We start from the raw sequence: 20,351 nt of genomic DNA, 5'->3' as shown, positions 1-20,351 counted from the left end.
ATTTTTCACAGCTGTATATATATGTGGGTAAAATTAATATGTCAATTATTTATATATTTTTGGATTATATGTATTATAATAGATTATTATTAATGAATCATATCTATTTATTTATAATTAATTTGAAATGAGGTTAACTTAAGAATTAAGCACTGGCATCTGTAGCCTTCGCCTTCCCTATATATATTTCGGTTGGATTACATATATTTTTTCGCATTTTATTAAAGCTTTGAATGAAATATATTTCCATAAATTATATCAGCAAATCTTATCATATTTCACCTCCCGCCCTCAACATGTCTAATCCACCAGTTCTTCAACCTTTTAGCATATTTTGTTGTAACTGTACCAAGTTGCAGTTGGAGTTGTCGCAACTCTGCGGCAACATCTTTGATTGACAATTGTGCAACAGAGTGTGCCATACGCCTGCCAAGGGGGACGCATATGCTTTTGGAATTGCAGGACTTATCAGGGCAGAGCATCATCTAATGTTATGCCTGACATGAGCTGGCAGCAGAGCAGCAGAGCCGCAGAAGCCCCCAAACTGTCACTTGCTGTTAGCTGCCTTTGACAGAGCATTATTTTTCATTCGTATGCATAGAAATCTGTTGAAACGGGGCGCACGCGCATTGTCCTACCCCAAGTGTGGGGCGGCAGCCCAACATGTGTTGCATATTACTTGGAAAATGCCTCGAATAGTTGCAGTCACTCGCACAGATGTTTTGGCTGCAGGCGAGAGATCCACCGAGCGACCTGGGTGAAAACTAATGCCCAGCTAAAGTGACGTTTTCATTTTTTCGGAAAATCCCCCAGTCGACTTAGTGCGCTGTCGACGGCTCGACATTGGCTATTTTTAACCACGTGGCAGGCGCGTGTGGCAGGCGGTCGACCCCCGAAACCGATCCGATCCGAACCGAACCAAACCGAACCGAAGTGCAGGGCGGGCCCCCCATTTGCCGCCCTCGTGAATGAATTTATAAATAAAATCAGAGATCACGGGCCGCCACTTCTGGGGAAATCCATCTGTGAATAAGACGAATATATGTATATGTCTCCTGCTGAGTTTTTCTTTGTGCACTTTTTTTTTTGTGTTTTTCTCTAACATTTCGTGACTTTTCTCACTTTTTTTTTCTTCTCAGTTGTTTGTAAATTTGTTGAATAAATGCTTTATTATCAGCGCCCAAAAATTGTTGGGGTGTCGTGATAGGGCGCTGATGGCTGTTGGCTTCTAATGAAGCCTGTCTAGCTGTCATCGACACGAAACTAATTTATTTTAGTTATAGCAGCAGAAGAAGAAGAAGAAGAAGAAGAAGAAGAAGAAGAAGCAGCAGCAGCAGCAGGAGGAGGAGTTTGTAATCTGAGCTCTGCTCCAGTTCAATCCAAAGTTCAAGCTGTTCGCTTTCAAAGACCTTTATTGCTAGTTAAAATAAAATATTAGATAAATGAATGTAGATTCCCAGCTCCTAATTCTGACGATCCTCGATCTTCACCACCATTATAAATCCGCCCACATTCTTGCCACCGGTAAAGAACGTTATGATGGCCTTGACCATGCCGCGTGGCACCTGCTCGGGCCAATCCTGCGTGTTGAACAGCACACTTTTGATATAGTACTCGCCCTGGGGTATGGGGCAGGTGTCTTCGCCGACGAGTGGAAAATTCGTGGTCTCACCATCGCTCACCGACGGCTGCACGAACTGCACATAGAACTTCTTGAAGCACTCGCAGATGCTGGTCTGTGGCACATCGAAGACCATGCGCTTGAAGTCGCCATCGTTGTTGGGACTGGAGTAGAGCTCCACAGAGACCTTGAAGTCATCGTTGTTCATGTCGCCCAGAAATGAGAAGGAACCGTTGATCGCACGTTCCCGTCCGATTGTCTTCAGATTGTCGAAAATGACAAGCGTCTCCGAGTCGCCCTCGAAGGGCTCCAACTGCTCATTGCTGACCACATAGGCTTGCTCGCCCTGCTCGAAAGGACATCCCAATGGAGATCAGACAACTCACTCTCTACTGCAACTAACTTATATTTACCGCAATGTGATGCACCACCTGGGCAACTATCAAAACGATTGCCCACTTCATTTCGAGCTCGGATCGCACAGTAGCCAATCGTGACAATTGCCCGCTCTATTTATCCACTGGCCCCGGGGCCTATTTACGGCACGCGATATTCATGTTCTCTATCCCATGCTGTTTCCACCAATCAGTTTCGTGTTTCTCGATCTTGTCGCAACATGTTAAATCAGCTACAAAGTTGTTAATTATAAATTTTTGTAATATTTTCATGAAAGGTTGTAATGCCTTTGGCTGGTATTTATTTTCAGCTATTTTAATAAGTCATAAATTGTTAGCGCAATATCTGTGATCGCATTTTTGTCGTCCCTGGCAGCTGACTTGACAGCGTGATCGATTCATGTTGATCAGCAAAGGGCGAAGGCTTGAATTAGTTGATGTACTTGGCCTTTGTTGATATATGGACTAAAAATAAATCACGTGATACATGAAATTTATATTACTCTTACTTATGTATTTATGTATGTCTTAGTTTTAGTTTTATTTAAATTTTAGTTATTTTTAATTATTATTATTGAATATATTGAATGAGAGCACTGCTCGCAGTTCATTAGATGGAGAAATGGCAACTATACAAAAACATTATTGCCTTTCACTTTCTACTACTTTTATTCCCTTTATCTATGCCAGTTCCATATGCTTCATATGGCATGTTTCACATATTCCGTTCCATTCCATTCCCCTCAAAATCTCTGCCACGTTCCCTAAACTCCACTCTACAAGAATTGCACATCATTTATCTGTAAGTGCTGAGAGCACTTCAAGCATAAGGTTCGATAGCGTCACGTAGTTGAACGCAGAGTCTACTTTTCTAGTTCGACTTTAATACCAGTTGCTATGCTATGCTGATATGCTCTTCATTTCATACCGATTTGTCTCTAATTTTAGATTGAGTTTAGATTCCAAAGAATCAGTGTCCCAATGGCCTGCGCACTTTAGCCAGGATGACGGCCAAGGTCCTATGTACTTTTACTTTAATTTTGTCGGTTCCGTTCCCTTTAATTTGTCATACGCTCTGCTGACTCAACTGCCTAATAATATTTGGCGTGCACAAAAATAATTTTAGTATTTGATTAATTAATTTTATGAAATAATATAATAATATATAACCATATATTTCAGGAAATAAAATATATATCAAATGGTATTTTCATTTATTTTTTTTTTTATTATTTATATTTATTAATTTCTTTTGTTATTTTATTTATTTATTAATTTTTAAATTTTTTTTTATTTATTTATATTTTTATTTTTATTTTATTTTTTTTGTGTAATAATAATATAGTTGAAATATAATTTATTATTTTAACTTTACACATGTTATAAGAATAGAAGCAATCACATGCTACCCTATGCATAATTTATATATCTAATTTATAAATCTAGTACCAACTTTTATGGTTATTTCCCTAAATATCATTTACACATACTTTTTTCTAAACTAAATTTTCATATTATCTCATCTAATCACGTCCACATAATCAATCGAAAATCAACTTTCATTCAAATAGACTTCAATTCAGTCAGCCCACAAGATTTCGTTTATGTAAATCTCTTATGCAAATACACAGCCCAATTAACGCCTTAGAACGTGCCAGAGTTTATTGCGCAAAAAGGCAGCCAATTGATTTATGCAAAATGAGTTGGAAGTAACGGCACAATCTGGTTGGTAGCCGCAGTGTCTGAGCCAAATAGGCCCGAGCAGCGAATTGAACCTCACGTCGGGAACACCCACAGAGCCAGATTCGACAAGACCTCGAAAATCAATCAACCTCGATTTTTATAGTTATTCATTGTGTGGTGTGGTTTGTCCCCCACTTCCCCTCTTCCTCTTCCTCTCTTCGAAGGCCTAGCAGGAAAAAAAAAAAGAAACTCGAAAAAATCTTAATAATAAATTGCTGTGATTTAATCAATTGTAGCAGGTGTTTTTACAACTGCACGCAGTGCCCCAAAACAACAAAAGCAAAAGCAAAGCAAAAACTGGTTGAGTCTTTGGCTCTTTCGTTGCTCTTGTGGGCTGTTGTTTGATTTGCGCAAATTAGCGCGCGCAAAGACATAAAAAAGAGAGAAACCCAAACAAAACACACGAGACAAACCTGCTGCACAGACAGCCCACAATAAGCCAAAGCAGCAGCAAGTTGCACACTCACACACACACAGGCAAGGCTCACACGCTTTGTGTGCAATTGAATTTGAAATGTGCAGCACTAAAAATCCACATTTAATGCACTAACCCAACGATGACAATCTTCGATCTTGCGACGCAGATTCAACTGCGTTTGCCATAAACTAGAACCCACACACAATCATCGATGGGCAGAGGCATTAGCTGGCGTGAAGAGAGGAGAGAGGGTGTTGGGCTGAGTAGCTGCCCGCCTGCTGTTCGTTCTTATGCGAGAAACTGAACAAAGTTGCAAATCGAACTAAATGAACGAAAATACGATTTATAATGCTACCTAGTTGGGGCTCTGTCAAACCTCATAAAACCTTTGAGATGGTTCGCTTGCAATTGCAGCGAGCTTCCTGCATAGAATTGATTGTTTTTTTAAATTTAATTAAAAAATAAATTTAGTTTAAATTAATTTTATATTTTATTTAGTTTTATATTTATATCATATATATATAAGTGCACAATATATATTTTTTATTATTTTTCTTGAATTCAATTTTAGTTTAATTTATTGTATATTTAATTATTTATTTTTATTTAATTTTTAAAAATTAAGTTTGAACTTAATTACCTGTAAATATTTTTATTTTTGTATAATTATTAAATGTGTTAGCTTTCATATATTTTTAAATTTTGTTAACTTTATTTTATATTTACATAAATTTTTAAATACATCAATATATTAATTTTTATTTTTGAATGACTTGAACAATTTCGTATATTTTTAATTTTTATTTATTTTTTTTAACTTTATTTTATATTTACATAAATTGTAAATACATCAAAATTTTAATTTTGTATCTTTGATTGTCTTAAACAATTTCCTTTTGAATTAAATTTTAATTGAAAATTCAATTCGTTGTTATATTTATATAATTATTAAATATATAAATATATTCAACTGACCATCCTTGTTTAATTTAATTTCATATTTATCAAAGAAACTTTATTACTTCCACAGCAAAAAAAATGTGCTACTTTATCATATACCTAAATTAACTGAAGTTCTCTAAAATGCTAAGTAACATCGCTGGGAAATCTCAGTCTCAGCCAAAGTACAATTTCCGGCATTGTAAACATCTTGTTCGACTAATGTTGCAATGCTTTAATTTTTGATTGATATTATTATATTATATATTAGCATTTATCAATCAAATGAACGCAGGTAGGCAACCAATCGTGTACCCAAATGTCTCATATCTCACGTACAACGTCTCAGGTGCATATGTTTATGGCACACATACATACGTACACATATATTTAAGCTATGGTCTCTCGGCTGGCATCGTCGAGTGGGTCGCAGCCAGAAACCGCACTGAGGCAGCCAATTATGCCATTTGCCCCAAAAATAAAGAAAAGAAACATATATAGAAATATTCAAACATATATATAATATGTATGTATATGTATATCTGTATGTGTGTGTGTGTGTTTGTGTATGTAAATGTGCAATGGCACTGTTGGTGGATCAGGTCGGCAGGTCCGTTGCGCATGCGCACCGCATGACGTCCAATAAAATTAAGCGCGTGTTGCATGTTGTCGTTGCTGCAGTTGCTGCTATAGTTGTTGTTGTTGATGTTGTTGTTGTTGTTGTTGTTGTTGTTGTTGCTGTTGGCCACTTGACCAACAAACGAAACAACACGTACAAAGTTTGACGCGTGACGTGCTTGCTTAGCTCATTAGTTACACTAGACAACAAAGGACAACAGTTACATTGAACATTCAAATTGGCTTATTAAATACGTTTGTATTTACCAATATGAAAACAAATATAATTATACAACACAAATATGTATGTATGTATGTATATGTATATAATTTAATAATACATTTAGATTTTTATGTATATTAAATTATTCATATTTCGCTTCACTTAAATTTTTATATCTACTTAATATTTATATATAGGTGTATAATTTATGATAAATACTATTTTATGTTTACTCATAATCATTTTTAAAATTTATTTATATTCAGTATTTTATTATAATTATTAATTTTTATTATATTTTTATTTTTTTTTTTTTTTAATTCTAGAAATATTGATATTTTGTATATTACATAAAATATATATTAGACTTTTTTGTATTTTGTTCTCTTATAAATTTTAATTATTAATAGATTTTTTTTATTATATACGTATACATATTTTATTAATGAGTTTCTAGTGCTCGCTTGCCTTTTGTATTTTTCCAATAATAGAAATTAATGTGACTAATAGAAAATAGTGAGATCTTTCGACTCTTAAAATAAATAATCGTTGTCGGCATATAACTTTACAAATTTAAATAATATTAAATATGATTTTTCTTCATAAATAAAACATTTAAATGTCTATTATATATGTATTTATTACGAGTACTTTAGTAATATTCTTCAATATATAAGGAGTATTATTTTATTCTCTATCAAATATGAATTTGCATTTAAATATGTATCAATATTAATAAAAATAATCGTTGCAGTTTTATTGCTGCACTTAACGCACAATTGTGTTGCCTTGTGTAATTTGTGGCTGCCACTTGTGGCACGAACACACCGCCACGTACACCACCAACACAAGGGCAACAACTTTCGTATTAGACCAATGCGCCAACAACAACAACAACAGCAATAATAATCTTTTTTTTTTGCGAGACACAGTCAAAGTTGGAGTCGAAGTTGCCGTTGGAAGCCGCGGAAGCCGCTTGCGCCTGTGTAGGAAGCTTTTTTTTCTTTTTTTTTTTTTTGTGGCGAGCCTTTTAACATTTATGCCAAGTGGCAATAGCAGCACCCCAACACCCCCAGTGTGTGTGGCCTCTCTCATGGAGTGCGCTCCATTGCAGTTAATTTTCGCAACGACGCAATAGACGCTCGCCTCGCTGCTCCCACGCGGCGCAGCTGGTTTAACAACCTGCCGACGCGTCGCGGCTGCCGCCTTATCACCTGCCCCAGCAGCACCAGCCGCTGCATCGCCAGCCAGCCAGCTGTTTTTATTTATCTTAATATATATACATATATACGGGTGTATATATATATTTAATAATATATTTATTTCTGCGAAGCTTGTTTTGGTTTCTCGCTGCAAAAGTTTTTGGCGCGCAAAATTTCTGGTTTCGTAATGCTTATCGGTTTTATTTTGTATTTCTTATTTATTTGGGCTGTGGCTAGGCGTGGGCCAGCCTCAGTTCGTTCGTAAGCGCGCGCTCAATCAAAATTGCTTTTAATTAATTGAAATACGTTACCTTAATTGCACAGTAATTAAATGTTTGATTTATTTTACTTGCCTAGCGAGCTGTTCTCTGTTGCCTTTCCAGGCTGGCTGCTCGCCCGACCTGTTATCCAGCCTCTCTGCATAGGTCTGGCTTAGAGCCAACGATGATTATGCTAATGCCTGTTATTTAAGATCGGGGAATTGCTAATATGATTTCGTAATATGCATTCTTATTAGCTGAAAGCATTCGCTTGAGTGGACAAGTCGAGTGTTATTTTATATCTTGAGGGAACTATAAAACTGTGGAGCTTTATAGAGTGTTTTACGTATATGTTAATAAGATTCGAGAGTGGTCGACTGTATTTGAAATACTCATACAGACACTCGGGGCAGTCCGAATCTCGATTCAGTTCTTCTCCTTGATTATGAGTGGATTTAGTTTTTGGGATGAGCCTTATAAGTATTATACCTTGTTAATATAAATTCTTGAAAATAAAAATACACAATTCCTAAAAACAATATGTTGTTTATAAAAGAGAAATATTTATATTTACCTAAATATTTTTTATTGGCAATTTTGTATATAAAAAGAGAAGTATATATAATAATTAAAATATATATATTTTTTTAATGCTAACTATTAATATTTCATAAATTTTTCAATGTTTTTCTTTACTCTCTAAAAAAAAAAATGTTGAAAATTATTAGCATTATATTTTTAATATTTATATTAATAATTTATATTAAAAAAATATATAAACACTGTTGTTTTATTTTTTAAAATATTTATTCTATATATAAAAAGAATTACGTTTAATTTTTTTTCTAGAATTTTCTTATTTTGCTGTTAGACAAAATTGTTGAAGAAAACGTTTATCATTGTTTTTCTTTTATTTTTATATATTTATAATTACATAGGTCATATTTTAAGTGTGTCTAGTTTAATAGAATATATGTATAGATGTCATAATGTCACCATATCATTCGCATTTCCTTGTACATTTCCCATACCAGAAACGTTCTCTATAATAGATCGATCCCAAAAGTATGCTTCTCAAAATTTCCGAGTGACCCTTGTCTATTTGTCTCTGGATATGGTAAATAATTAATGCACCTGTGATCGGCAAAGCTTTTGATAAACATATTTTCGTGCATTTTTTGTTGCCCATTGATTGCGGCCTTTGTGGCGTTTCTGCGAAACCGCCTTGAGTTGGATTGGACAGTGTCCATATCGTCTTTATATGCATTTATGGCGGCCTCCGTCTATATTTAGTTATCGCAGTGGCTACAATAAAAAATCAACTAATTGCCATGTGTACATCGTTTATCCTTGATCTTCAATGGTTCATTAACTCCAATGGCGACGATAGCAGCGATCCACAAAACCAACCAGCTGGACAGCAGCAACAACAATGCTGTGGAGCGTATTTAATACAATTAACTCGGTACGTTTATAAGATTAACCTCGGACAGAGAAGGAGTGAGGGAGAGAGAGAGAGAGCGAGAGAGCGAGGCAGAGAAAGGGAGACAGAGAGGTTCCAAGATCATGCTGAGCCTGCGCGGCGCAGATTAACAATCAATTAAAATTGACAACCAAGCAGGCAACAACAGGCAAGTGCAGTGCAGTGCAATGCAGAGCACTCTGGAGTGCATTCAGAGCAATCATAGCATAGGGGGTCGGTCTGTCTGATGGTAAAGGAAACTAATTATAAAGGCTGCATAAAAGGCGCCATTTAGACCCCGACGACACGCAATAATTACGCCCAATTAATAGCAATAACTTTGCAAATTAGATAATTTGGGGTCCGAGGCATTAAAAAGAGAAGAAGATAAATAAAAAGTAATGCAGCTATCTGCATGCGCTGCACGCGAGGCAACAACATCATGTGGGTAATCAGACGGCGTGGCAGTTGTCGCTTCCAGGAGGAGCAGGTTGCCCAGAGCTGAGTAAACCAGTTACGGCTCTTCACTCCACTCCACTCCACTCCAGTCCACTCCACTCCACTGTGCAAACAATAGAAGTAAGTAAAGTGCAACTATTAGATACTATATAATTTTCAATGATGTGCCTATCTGGCTAGAGTTTTTCCTCATGAATGTAGATGGCAATATAACCTTTCGACTTTGACACATATATATATGTATATCTTTGCCCAACAGATGGCAGCAGTTCCATAGTTAACCACTTGACTAAGCATAACCCCTGCAGGCAGCTAACTCCACTTCTGAACTTGGGCAATTTATCATAAGTAAGACGCCAAGCCAAGGCAAGGCAAAGGCAAAGGCACAGGCACAGGCACAGGCAAGGCAGCCAAGCAGTCGCTCATCCCGTCAGCTCAAGAAGCAGCACAAACCATTGCCGGCAGCTGAGTGGAGTCTAGTATTACATAAGCAAAGTCAACAGCAGCGGGCTTATCTGGCGGCCCAGCTGCAAAGATCAACTGCAGCCGCGGCAAACGAAATGGCACAAGATCAGAGTCAGAGTCAGCAACAGAGTCTCAGCTGGGCTGGACTGGGCGCAGCAGCTGGCAAAAGGTGGCGGCACTGTACCAAGAGGATAGCAAGTGGGCCGCTCTGGGCCAACCTTGCAACAGCAACAGCTGCAACTGCAACTGCAACTTCTTGGGGCTGGCACGCGCTGAGCACAAGTCCAGCTCGCTATGTTTGTTTGAGTGAATGACCAGAGCTGAAGCTGGAGCAGCAGGCAAACAGTAGCTCATTGCGTCTCGCTCCCCCCTCCCTTCGGTTGGAGAGCGAGTTTTATCGAGCAGAGCAATTGATTTGTTTGTGGCCATTGGGCAAGTGACAGGCTCATTCCAATCAGGCTCATGCCAGAGCAGCTCGGGCGCGCACACGCCTCCAATTAGAGTCTAAACGACAATTGTACTTTTAACCCAATTTACTATGCGCATTGCTTTGTTTTCTCACTGCCTTTAACAATAAATCTGAATTTGTGTAAAGTTTTTGAAAGTCGCCTCTGTGCGCTCTATGCCCATGCCTCATGCCTCATGCCTCATGCCTCATGCCCATGCCCATGCCCATGCTCATTGCTCTGTGTTCCGCTACCCCATCTGGGCAACTGTTTCGTTTGTCTGTCTGTTCGTATGTCTATCTGTCTGTCAGTCCTCCTCTCCGAAACTCAGCTCAATTCAAGTCGCGAGCCTCCAGAGTTTCCGTCGCCTTACAGCTAAATGCTGGCAGTGTCTTCTGCATACTCTAACAGAAATGGAAAGCAAATTTGTATAATTATAAATTATGGATGTTTCGGAATATTATATATGTATTAAACATACATTTCCATCAATCCTGTAAAACTTAAATTTTTGGGATTGTTGATAAGATTAATTAATTTTGTTATATAGATCATTAATATAATATATTTATTTTAGATATATTTCGATTCTTGTTTGACAACTGGAATTTTTGGAAATACAATTGGAAATCTTGAAGAAAATCCAATGATTCCTCAGAGTAGCTTCAAAATTGATTTATTTTGTCCTTAAGTTCTTTTCTTAGTTCTTCCTGATTATACATAATAAAATTGTATTCCATATATAGTTTACATATATCAGATCTATATTAATAACTAAAGGAATTATAGTAGTCGTAAGACAGTTCGAAGAAATCTATTCTATGATCATTATATCAGGCATTATATAATTTTCTTCCTGTATATATCAAATCTATAAAGTAGTATAGTTTGATGACATCATTTCTAAGATCCTATCCTTTTCTCATCCTAAATCTAGCAGCTCTTTCGATCGTGCAAAGAGCATCTATAGTTCGTCTAATATTTCATATATTTCTTCGTTCTTGTTTATGTATTTGATTATTTGCTTAAATCTTTATCGCTGGGGCTGCTTGCATCGCCTCCCTCATTCGTATGCAGGCAACGTACGCTGTCGTTTGCATCCACATGCGAGCGACAAAGAGGGAGAGGGAGAGAGAAAGATCGAGGAACCTAGAAGGAGCGTAAGTGTGGAAGAGAGACAGAGAGAGAGAGAGATACTCGATGCCAGTTGAGTCGAAGTCGGAGCCAGTGGGGCGTTGTGTTCAGATCCATTAAGGCAATGACCTGTTTTCATATCATTTTTTTTTTTTTTTCATATATGCATACATGCATGCATACATATATGTGTGTGTGTGTCTTGCTACATATGTGTTGCTGCTTTGTTGTTGTTTTGTCTCGCTCCCTCGCATTTGGCACCGTGTGGCGTAGGCGTGTGCAGGCAGGCGACTGCGACGTCCGAGCTCTCTGCCGGCAGAGGGTTAGGCACACGCAATCGGATCGGTCGGACGGTCGGTCGCCCGATCCGTCAGTCTGTCCTCCTCGACATCGACGTCGTCGTCGCATGTGTCCATGTTGCAAGTTGATAGTAAAAATTATGATGATTCTTGCCCCAACCAGCAACTGCCTTCAACTGGTCAAACGAGTTTTTTTTTTTTCGTTGTTTTTTTTTTTTTCTTATACTCTGTGGCCTGTGCATATTTATCTTTGCGTTGTCGTTGCCTCCACTTCATTAGGTCTTTAATTTTGTATCGACTGGAAGCGCGTATCAAAACACAGAAAAGGCAGCCTGGTTTCTTTTTTTTTCCTACATCTTCTCTTTTTTTTTTTTTTCTTTTTTTTGCAGTTGTACGAGTCTCGATACTCGGAACGTGAAAAAAGCCTTTGGCGCGTAAAATCTTTTGGGTTCATTAGAACGTTGAACGTTCAGCGCTGTTGTCGTTGAATAAGCTGGCCTGTGCTCCACAGCACGGAACGAGCCTGTGCCTCAGCCTGTGGCTCAGCTTGTGCCTCTGCCTGTGCCTGTGCCTGTGCCTGACCATGGGCATGGGCTCATGCGCAATCAAGTCGTTTCTCTGGCGCTGTCAGTTTGACAGAACATCTGCGGTTTAATCTGGTTTCGGATGTGCCGGCCGGATTGCGCTCTTCTCTATCTCTAGCCAGCTACAGTTGGGTACAGTACGAGCGTAGGTGCCTTGCGTTGGCTCTGCTCCAGCCATTGCAAAAGTTCTTGTGGTTTTTGTTTAGCTTGTCTTGCCATGTCTAGTTAATCAGCGTGACAATTGTAACAACCAGAAATGAGCTAAGTAAAAGCTGTACTTCTGGCCAGCGAACTTCTTCTATATTCATCAACGGCAAAAACCACTATCAATTTTTATTGGGCATAGCAGACGATGTTCGAATACCCTTGTAAATATGGTTAGCTTGGAAGCGAGAGAAGTGGTTCTCAGGGAGACTGATAAATCCTTATAATTACTGAAGTTTTCCAAATGAATTACTTGCTTAGCTTAAAAATTTAGCTTCTTCATGATATTTGATCTATTGTGGTACATAGATCTCCCTCAGGCATAAATATGGGACGGACTGTTTTATGCGTATCGTTAATTAATTATAGTATAAGTATATATTTTCTAGTTTATTTTAGATATTATATTATTTGAAATTTTTTTTTATTTATATTTCTTATAGTTTACATTTTTCATTGCTTTATTGCATATATTAAATATTATGGAATCTTAATAAAAATTTGTTAATTTATTATTTAATTAATTTTTTGTTATCAATTAGTTAAATATTGAAGATTTTGTAATAAATATCCGAAACCCAAAATTATAATATATTCTGATTTAAATAATTTTTAAAAATTAAAATAAATATATTTTTATTTAGCTCTTCACTTTTGTAAATTATAAAAATTATAACGGTAGCCTAGATTTATTTCATTAATCATATATTTATTAAGTATATAATTTATTTTAATTTTGCGCAACTCATGTCTTGCTGTAGGTCTACGATAAGTGAGAAAGAGCTTTGCAAAATTTTACCATAATTTTTAAGCTTTGAAAAATAAACACAACATAGACTATAAATGCTTTTAGTGCTCTAGTCTTAATCTAGCTAATAGCATTAAAATGCGATGCTAAATATATAATAATAACATTAATAATAATAATAATTTTAGTATATATTTTATGTATTATTCAAGTTAATCAAATTATGATAAATTATAATAAATTATGATTTTCGCCCTTGAATAATATTTTCCTACATTTTCAGATCAGTTTCTGGACACCTGATGGTTTATCTGCCGTTTGCTGTGTGCGCAAGGTAAAAGTCTTTCTGTTTGCCCAGCCATCCACAATTTATGGCTCTGGCTGTGTGCCTGACCATTATTCATATCTTCTATTTGTGTTGAGCATTTCTTTGCTTTGGCTGCCGTTGACTTTGCCGTTTGTTTGGCTACTTAGATTTCCCAGAGTCAATATTGATCTGTTACTTAGCTGTGCTCATATCGCTCTTGCTTATGCACAACCTTGACCATATAATTGCTGCACTCAGGGTCAGCGGAGAATTCTAATTATTTAGCAAACGTTCCGCGATCCGCGATCAGCGATCCACGAGTTGCATCGCTTTGCCATCCTTGAAAAACAAATTGAAATCTGTTTATGGAGAACTCGTGCATAGCTGCAAATCAAAGTTGGCTCTAATGGGCCACACCCCCGGCGGGCATTACTACTCCATCAGCTCTGGCCCAGAGACGTTAATAATAATAAATGCAAGCCAAAGTTTAAACGCTGACCACAATGCAAATATTGGCGATCATTTTAATCACCATTCATTTTACATAAAATTGATCTGGCAGTTGTGGGTGCAACTCTTTGAATAGGAACTGGAGAGAGGGTTGAAGGGGCGGAAGGGGTGCATTCACTTGGCCTGTACCTTTTGGGCAATCATATTTCCATAACGGTGCGACCGCATCGAAGCTAGTATACGAAACGTCAATATCTACTACTCTCCAGCCCCCAGAGCACAAACATATAGCATGCGGGTCGACTCCGCACAGCACGACAAATGAATCACGCAGCGAATTGGGTTGAGGCAGCGAATGTTGGCTAGAGGAGGGGAGGCAGCTGAGAGGGGCTCATCCAGCAGAAACAGAGCTCAAATAGCAAACAGCGACATTGACAATGAGCCAAATGCGATCCCAAAAGCGATTCCAATAGCGAACCAAACGGTAGCCAAACCAAAGCACACTAAACAGCAGCTACAACAACAACAATAACAACAGCAGCAGCAGCAGCAGCAAGAAAACACGAAACGTGCGAGCTTTTTGGCTTAAGTTTTTTCAGTCTTTTTTTTTTCCATTTTGAAGCATGATCGGGCATGATCGTTAAGCAATGCACAGTAGCTGCTCGAGCGTCATAATAACAGCAACAACAAGATGTAGTAGAGGTAGTCCCTCCTTGCCAACTCTGCTGCCCTACCCCCGCCCGCCCACAATAGACCTTTGTCTTTATAGATGTGTGCGTGTGTGTGTGTTCGTGTGTGGGGCACAGCTGCAACGCTGCAGGGTGTACACTGTACCAGTCGCAGCGAATCGAGTCGGCGCAAGTCGCGCGCATGCGCAACAAATCAACACAGCCAAAGTCAAATACCCAAGTTTTTACCGGTAGACCCCAGTGCACTGCAGTGTGTTGGGAGTCTTTGGAGCCTAAGAGCAAATGGCAAAACCGGTTTGTCTCTTGTTCTTGTTGTTGTTGTTCTTACTATTGCTGTTGTTGTTGCTGCTGCTGCTGTAGAACTATACGAAACAGCGACAACGATGCATAAAGCTTTTAAGAACCTTCTTTGCTGTAGCTTGCAGTTGCAGCTGCACTGAGCGAAATGCATGCTGAGTTGATTCCTGAAATGTTTTACACGTGAATACAAAATTTTTAAATTTATAAAATAGCTTACGATTTTTTGAAGATTAAAAACTTATAAATACATATCAAAAAGTTAATTCTTTTTATAAAAAAACAAAAAAATAAATAAAATAAAACTTGATTACAATATTTTAGTATACTAAAAAATAATACTTACTATATATTATTATTTATATTATTTAAAAGTAATATTATTTTTTTAATTTTGAATAATATTTTTATAATTATTTATTTTATTAATTTATTATTTATACTTTTAAAAAAATATCTAATTTCAATTCTTGTTTAAAATATGTAAATACACCAAACAAAATATTTTCCATATATGTATTATTATTAAAAAGTAATTGTATTTATTACATTTTGGACGATAATTTAATAATTATTTATATATCATATATATTGTTTATTCATTAATTCACAATAATGTTTAATACATAACCTAATAAAATTTTTAACAATAATTGATAAACAAAGCTTTATTTGAATATTTTCGATTGACTTAAATAATATGCTTAAATATTAAAATTAATAATAATAAAATTTAGTATTTGTAGTATAATTGAATCTTAATTTGGAATAACTTGCATTTGGTATATACATACATATTCACTATACTTTTTTTTTTATTGCTCACAATAGCATAGAGTAGAGTAGAATTTTAATTAGAAATATATAGAATAGTTATATAGAATAGCTATGTTTAATATAATATTAAAAAATATTTTAATATTATGGAAAATATTTTTACAAATAAGTAATTAGTAGATTAGTAGACAAAAAACATTCACAAATTTATGGCATATCGGAATTATAGCAGCTGCATAAACAATATTCAGGCTAATTGCTGGCATAATAGGGACCACCCCTGCCAATTCAGCAATTTTTTGTTATTTTCACCAGCCTCTCCTTTGTCATATGCTTAAAACTTCTGCCTTAAGCCAGACCTCGATCTAATTGAATTTCTCTTTTTTCCCATTTCATTGCCTTTATAATTACCCAGATTGATAAATAGATGCCTTGGCTAGTCTGACATGCTCACCCATACATATGTATATGCATATCGATATATATCGAAATTATGGGCTGAACCTGTTGCCTCCAATTTCGTTGCGTGTAATTGCCACTTCGAGCACAAAAGCTTTTATTTTATATATATATATTTTTTTTGCTCTTTGCTGCTGCTGGTGCTCTGCGGCTGCTGCTTTTCGTTTTCCATGCGGTTCTTTTCCTTCCTCTATGTTTAAGGCGGCTGCGCTCCCGTCTTAAGCTGCATTACAACTTTTTACTGCGTCTTAAACTGAAATCGAGTTTTGTTTGTACTATGTAGTTTTCTATCTGTGCAACTCCGCCTGAAACATCAACGCCCAGCTCATGGGTCTCTCTCTAGTTATAAATACGCACACACATATCTATGTGTATATATATGTATGTATGTTTATGTACATGTGTGTGTGTGTGTGTTTGTCTCTGACAATCTGCTGTTTGATGGTTACAACAACGTTGCCATCGTCATCATCATTGTCATCATCATTATCATCGTCAGCGGGTTGAAGTCGTCCAGTAGCTGCGCTTAATTGCATTTTGACTTGCGGCGTGAAGTTGCATTGTGTGTGTGTGTGAGTTTGTGTGTACACATTGAGTCCCTATCCCCAGCACCGCCCCCTGGTACCGCCTCTGCTGCCGCCCCGTATGTAGAACTCTCTATGCTTGTCTTTGGTCTATTTGCTTAGCGTTACGAGGCGTCGCGTCGCCTCTTTTTGGCGTATGCCCAGTAGCTGCCTCGGCCAATGTTGGAAATTGTTTCTTATTCTTTTATATTTATTTATTTTTTGTATTTTTTTTTTTTTTTTTTTTTTTAAGTTTTTGCCCCTACTCAACTCTCAGCTCTATAGTATTTGTATTTCTGTTTGTATTTGCACAGTATTTTTGTTGTAGTTTTTATGACTTGCAACTGTTGTGTTGCGCTGTTTTGTTTGTGCTATGCTGATTGAATGCGCTTTGTTAGCTAGTCAGTCCAACTGTCCCGATAGTAGTAGGTCCCCGTTAGTGTTTTTAGCAGAGGGTATGGGGCTGGGCATGGAGACGGTTTTGGGGTTCTTTTGTTAGCTTTGGCAGCAGCCATAAATGTGCTTTGGCTATTGTTCGTTTGACGTGATTAGTTACAGTCGCGTTATTAATAATTTTATTGCATTTTGCCTATTGTTCGAAATTAGTTGATTACTCATACGCCATGTACAACAGAACATAACAAAGCAATTGAATTGAATCCAATCTGCATTGCATAGCTAACATTGAAGTAGAATTAGAAATATTATTTAAAATGGCAAACTTTTTGAAACCGAAACAAATATTCTGATTTCCAATTATAAATGATTAAATAAATTTATAAATGATTAAATATTCTTATAATTTGTAAAGTATTTATTTTTTATTTTAACTTAGATAATTTTGTTTGTATAAATTTATTTGTATTTTTGTTTTTTTCTATATCTAAAAACTAGCTAAATTTATTTGGGTAAAATTAAAATAATAAAAGAAAAAATTGGATATATATTTTAAAATATATTTTGGTCGATTTTTGACTTCCCTATATTTAAATATTATTTTTATATATACTTAAATATAAAATTCTTTTGTTTGCTTAACATATATTATACCAAATAATTATTAATTTTCTTTTTTTTTTATTTAGTAGACAAGATTTTACTACAATAACCTCATAATTTAATTTTGAAATAATTTAAAATTATTTTTTATTTTAATTTTATATTTAATATGTCATATGTCAAATTTGTCGATATTAAATAAATAATATAAATATAAAATTAAAAATAGTTTTGATCGTAGATCTTAGACTAGATAACGGCATTTGCCTATATTACCATATATTTTCATATTCTTTACATATCAAAGCCTTTCTTTTAGTTATCAGGAAGGTGTTAGTTTATTGTGTGCCATAACTTCAGCTTAGGGCTTGATTGCTATTCTCTTTTTCAGTTGTCGCAATTACCTAGATGATTTTCATAGGCTAAGCCTTAACTGTGCTTTAATAGTCCCATAAATTGAGCAACATTATGGGCCCCCACCTCTCGGCAGTTTATGGCCAAAACAGATTTCATTATAAATAGGTTAAGACGCTAAATTTACTAGGCATAAAAGATCGAGCTGCAGCAGCAGCACACAAACATAAACCTTTAAACCTAAACACGCACTTAAGTAATAAAAAATAAAGAAGAAAAAAAAAAAACAAATAAACCAACAGCAACTAAGACGAAAAACATGACATTAAATTGCATGAGGTTAAAAAAAAAAGAAGAAAAATAATAATATTGTCTACAGTCGCTGAGGGGAGCGCATAAGAACACAGGTGTTCAGCTGGCGTACGTAAAAAAAGCAACAACAACAAACTTAAAATCAAGTTTTAAAGATTCAACGACGACGACGGCGACGGCAACGGCACTTAAACAGCTCCAGCAGAAGACAGCCGAAGCTGACAGTGCTGGAGTAGGAGGAGGAGAAGGTGGTGGAGGACGCGCTCAGAACTGGAGACCTTTAAATGCGCACGACGACGACGATGATGCGGGCCGAGCTGCAACAGCAACGGCAGCAGCAGCATCCAAACGAGTCGCCTCAAAACACTTTGTGCAGCCCCCGAGCACAGGCAGCTGAGGGGCCAAACCAAACCAAACCAAACCCAAACCCAAAGACACGAGTCCCAAGCAGCGCTCTTCACGTCGATCGTGCATGCAACAACTTGTCGATTTCGAGCTCGAGTCGCAGTCGGAGTTGGAGTTGGAGTCCGCCTCCCTCTACCCTTGGCCTGGCCTGAAGAGCCTGGCCCCTGTCTGATTATGATCAGAGCGAGAGCTATATGAGCTGTTGTGAGCTGCCACTGCCACTGCCGCTGCGGCTGCCACTGCCGCTGCTGCTGCTGCTGCTGCTGCTGCTGCTGGTTGCAAGTACTCATATAATAAACATAATGATAATGCCTGACGCTGCCTGATTGTCCAAGTGCTTCAGCTGCAGCTTCAGCCTGTGCACTGTCTCCGCCTCTGGTGTCTCGTTGCTACTGTGTGTGAGTACATGTGTGTGTGTGTGTGTGTGTGTGTGTATAATTTCTTCTGAGCGAACGTCGCACACAGTTGACACTTGGGTAATAGAGAAGCCAACGAAATGCATTGAGTGCATATTGGCAGACTTGAAATTTGCATTTGCATATGTATTAGGTGAGAAGCTGTTCTTTATAGAGTACTCTTTCAATTTGATATTCATATGCATACACTATTTTTGTTAGTATGAGTGACAATGTATAATGTTCTACTTCTCTGAAGGCATATGATGAGTATAGAATCTTGAGCTCTTATTTATAGTTATACTGTAAATATATATTGTGAGTATTGAATCTTGAGCTCAAAAGTTTTTATATGATTAACAATTCTTGTTAGTAGGTTTTATAAATGTTTAGGAATATTCTATATGAATTTATATGTTCGCTCTAGTGTTTTAAACAAGCGTATGCAGAAAAGTTTTCAATAAGCTCTATTTGCAAGGAACAGTTAATATATGTGTAGAAAATTTCCCAAAAGCATAATGTTTATTAAAGTTTATTGCGATATTTGCATATTAATTTGTGTTATTTTAATATATAATAAATTTTTTATAATATACAATATATTTGTTATAAGATAAAATTTTTGTCAAATTGTTCCCATAATGATCTTGCCTGCAAAACAGAAAATAAGGTGTTCTCGATTAGAATAAATAGAAGAAAAATGGAATATGTAATATGTGAAATATGGAATATGTATTTATATGTATTTAAATCCCGGGCTAATAATATTAATATTTATTGGAAGTACATCCATTTCTAAACATTTTATATATGCTAAAAACAACATAAATGTGTTGAAAATAATTTATATATTAATATATATTTATATCTAAATATCTCTAAAATAGCTTCAATTCTTTAATATTTTCTGTATATTTATTATATATCTTATTTTAATTTATTTACTTTAAAATATTCCACTGCCATTCGTTATAAAGTTCTACTCTAATATTTTCCTCATCAAAAATTTCCATGCCCTGGTTTGATTTATTTTCTATTCTATGCAAATTCATAAACTACTTGTAGTTATTAATATTTTGTGTAACTTAATTTGGTTCAGCTTAATCCTAAAGCCGACTTTAGCC

The 20,351-nt window shown here is 36.3% G+C and overlaps 1 protein-coding gene across 1 annotated transcript; it reads right to left on the bottom strand.

Moving 5' to 3' along the window:
* Window positions 1-1,394: 1,394 nt before the first annotated feature.
* On the bottom strand, window positions 1,395-2,131 carry LOC6582926. Its single transcript, XM_002008572.4, has 2 exons — window positions 2,035-2,131; window positions 1,395-1,967 (listed from the first exon to the last, which is right to left on the bottom strand). Exons 1-2 carry the CDS (start codon window positions 2,083-2,085, stop codon window positions 1,464-1,466), a joined length of 555 nt encoding a protein of 184 aa, XP_002008608.1. The 5' UTR covers window positions 2,086-2,131; the 3' UTR covers window positions 1,395-1,463.
* Window positions 2,132-20,351: the final 18,220 nt, after the last annotated feature.

The sequence above is a fragment of the Drosophila mojavensis genome, unplaced genomic scaffold, assembly GCF_018153725.1.
Source record: "Drosophila mojavensis isolate 15081-1352.22 unplaced genomic scaffold, ASM1815372v1 contig_74, whole genome shotgun sequence".
Classification (NCBI taxonomy): Eukaryota; Metazoa; Arthropoda; class Insecta; order Diptera; family Drosophilidae; genus Drosophila; species Drosophila mojavensis.
Note: the sequence above shows the minus strand (reverse complement) of the source record. Positions and strands in the feature narration are given on the sequence as shown.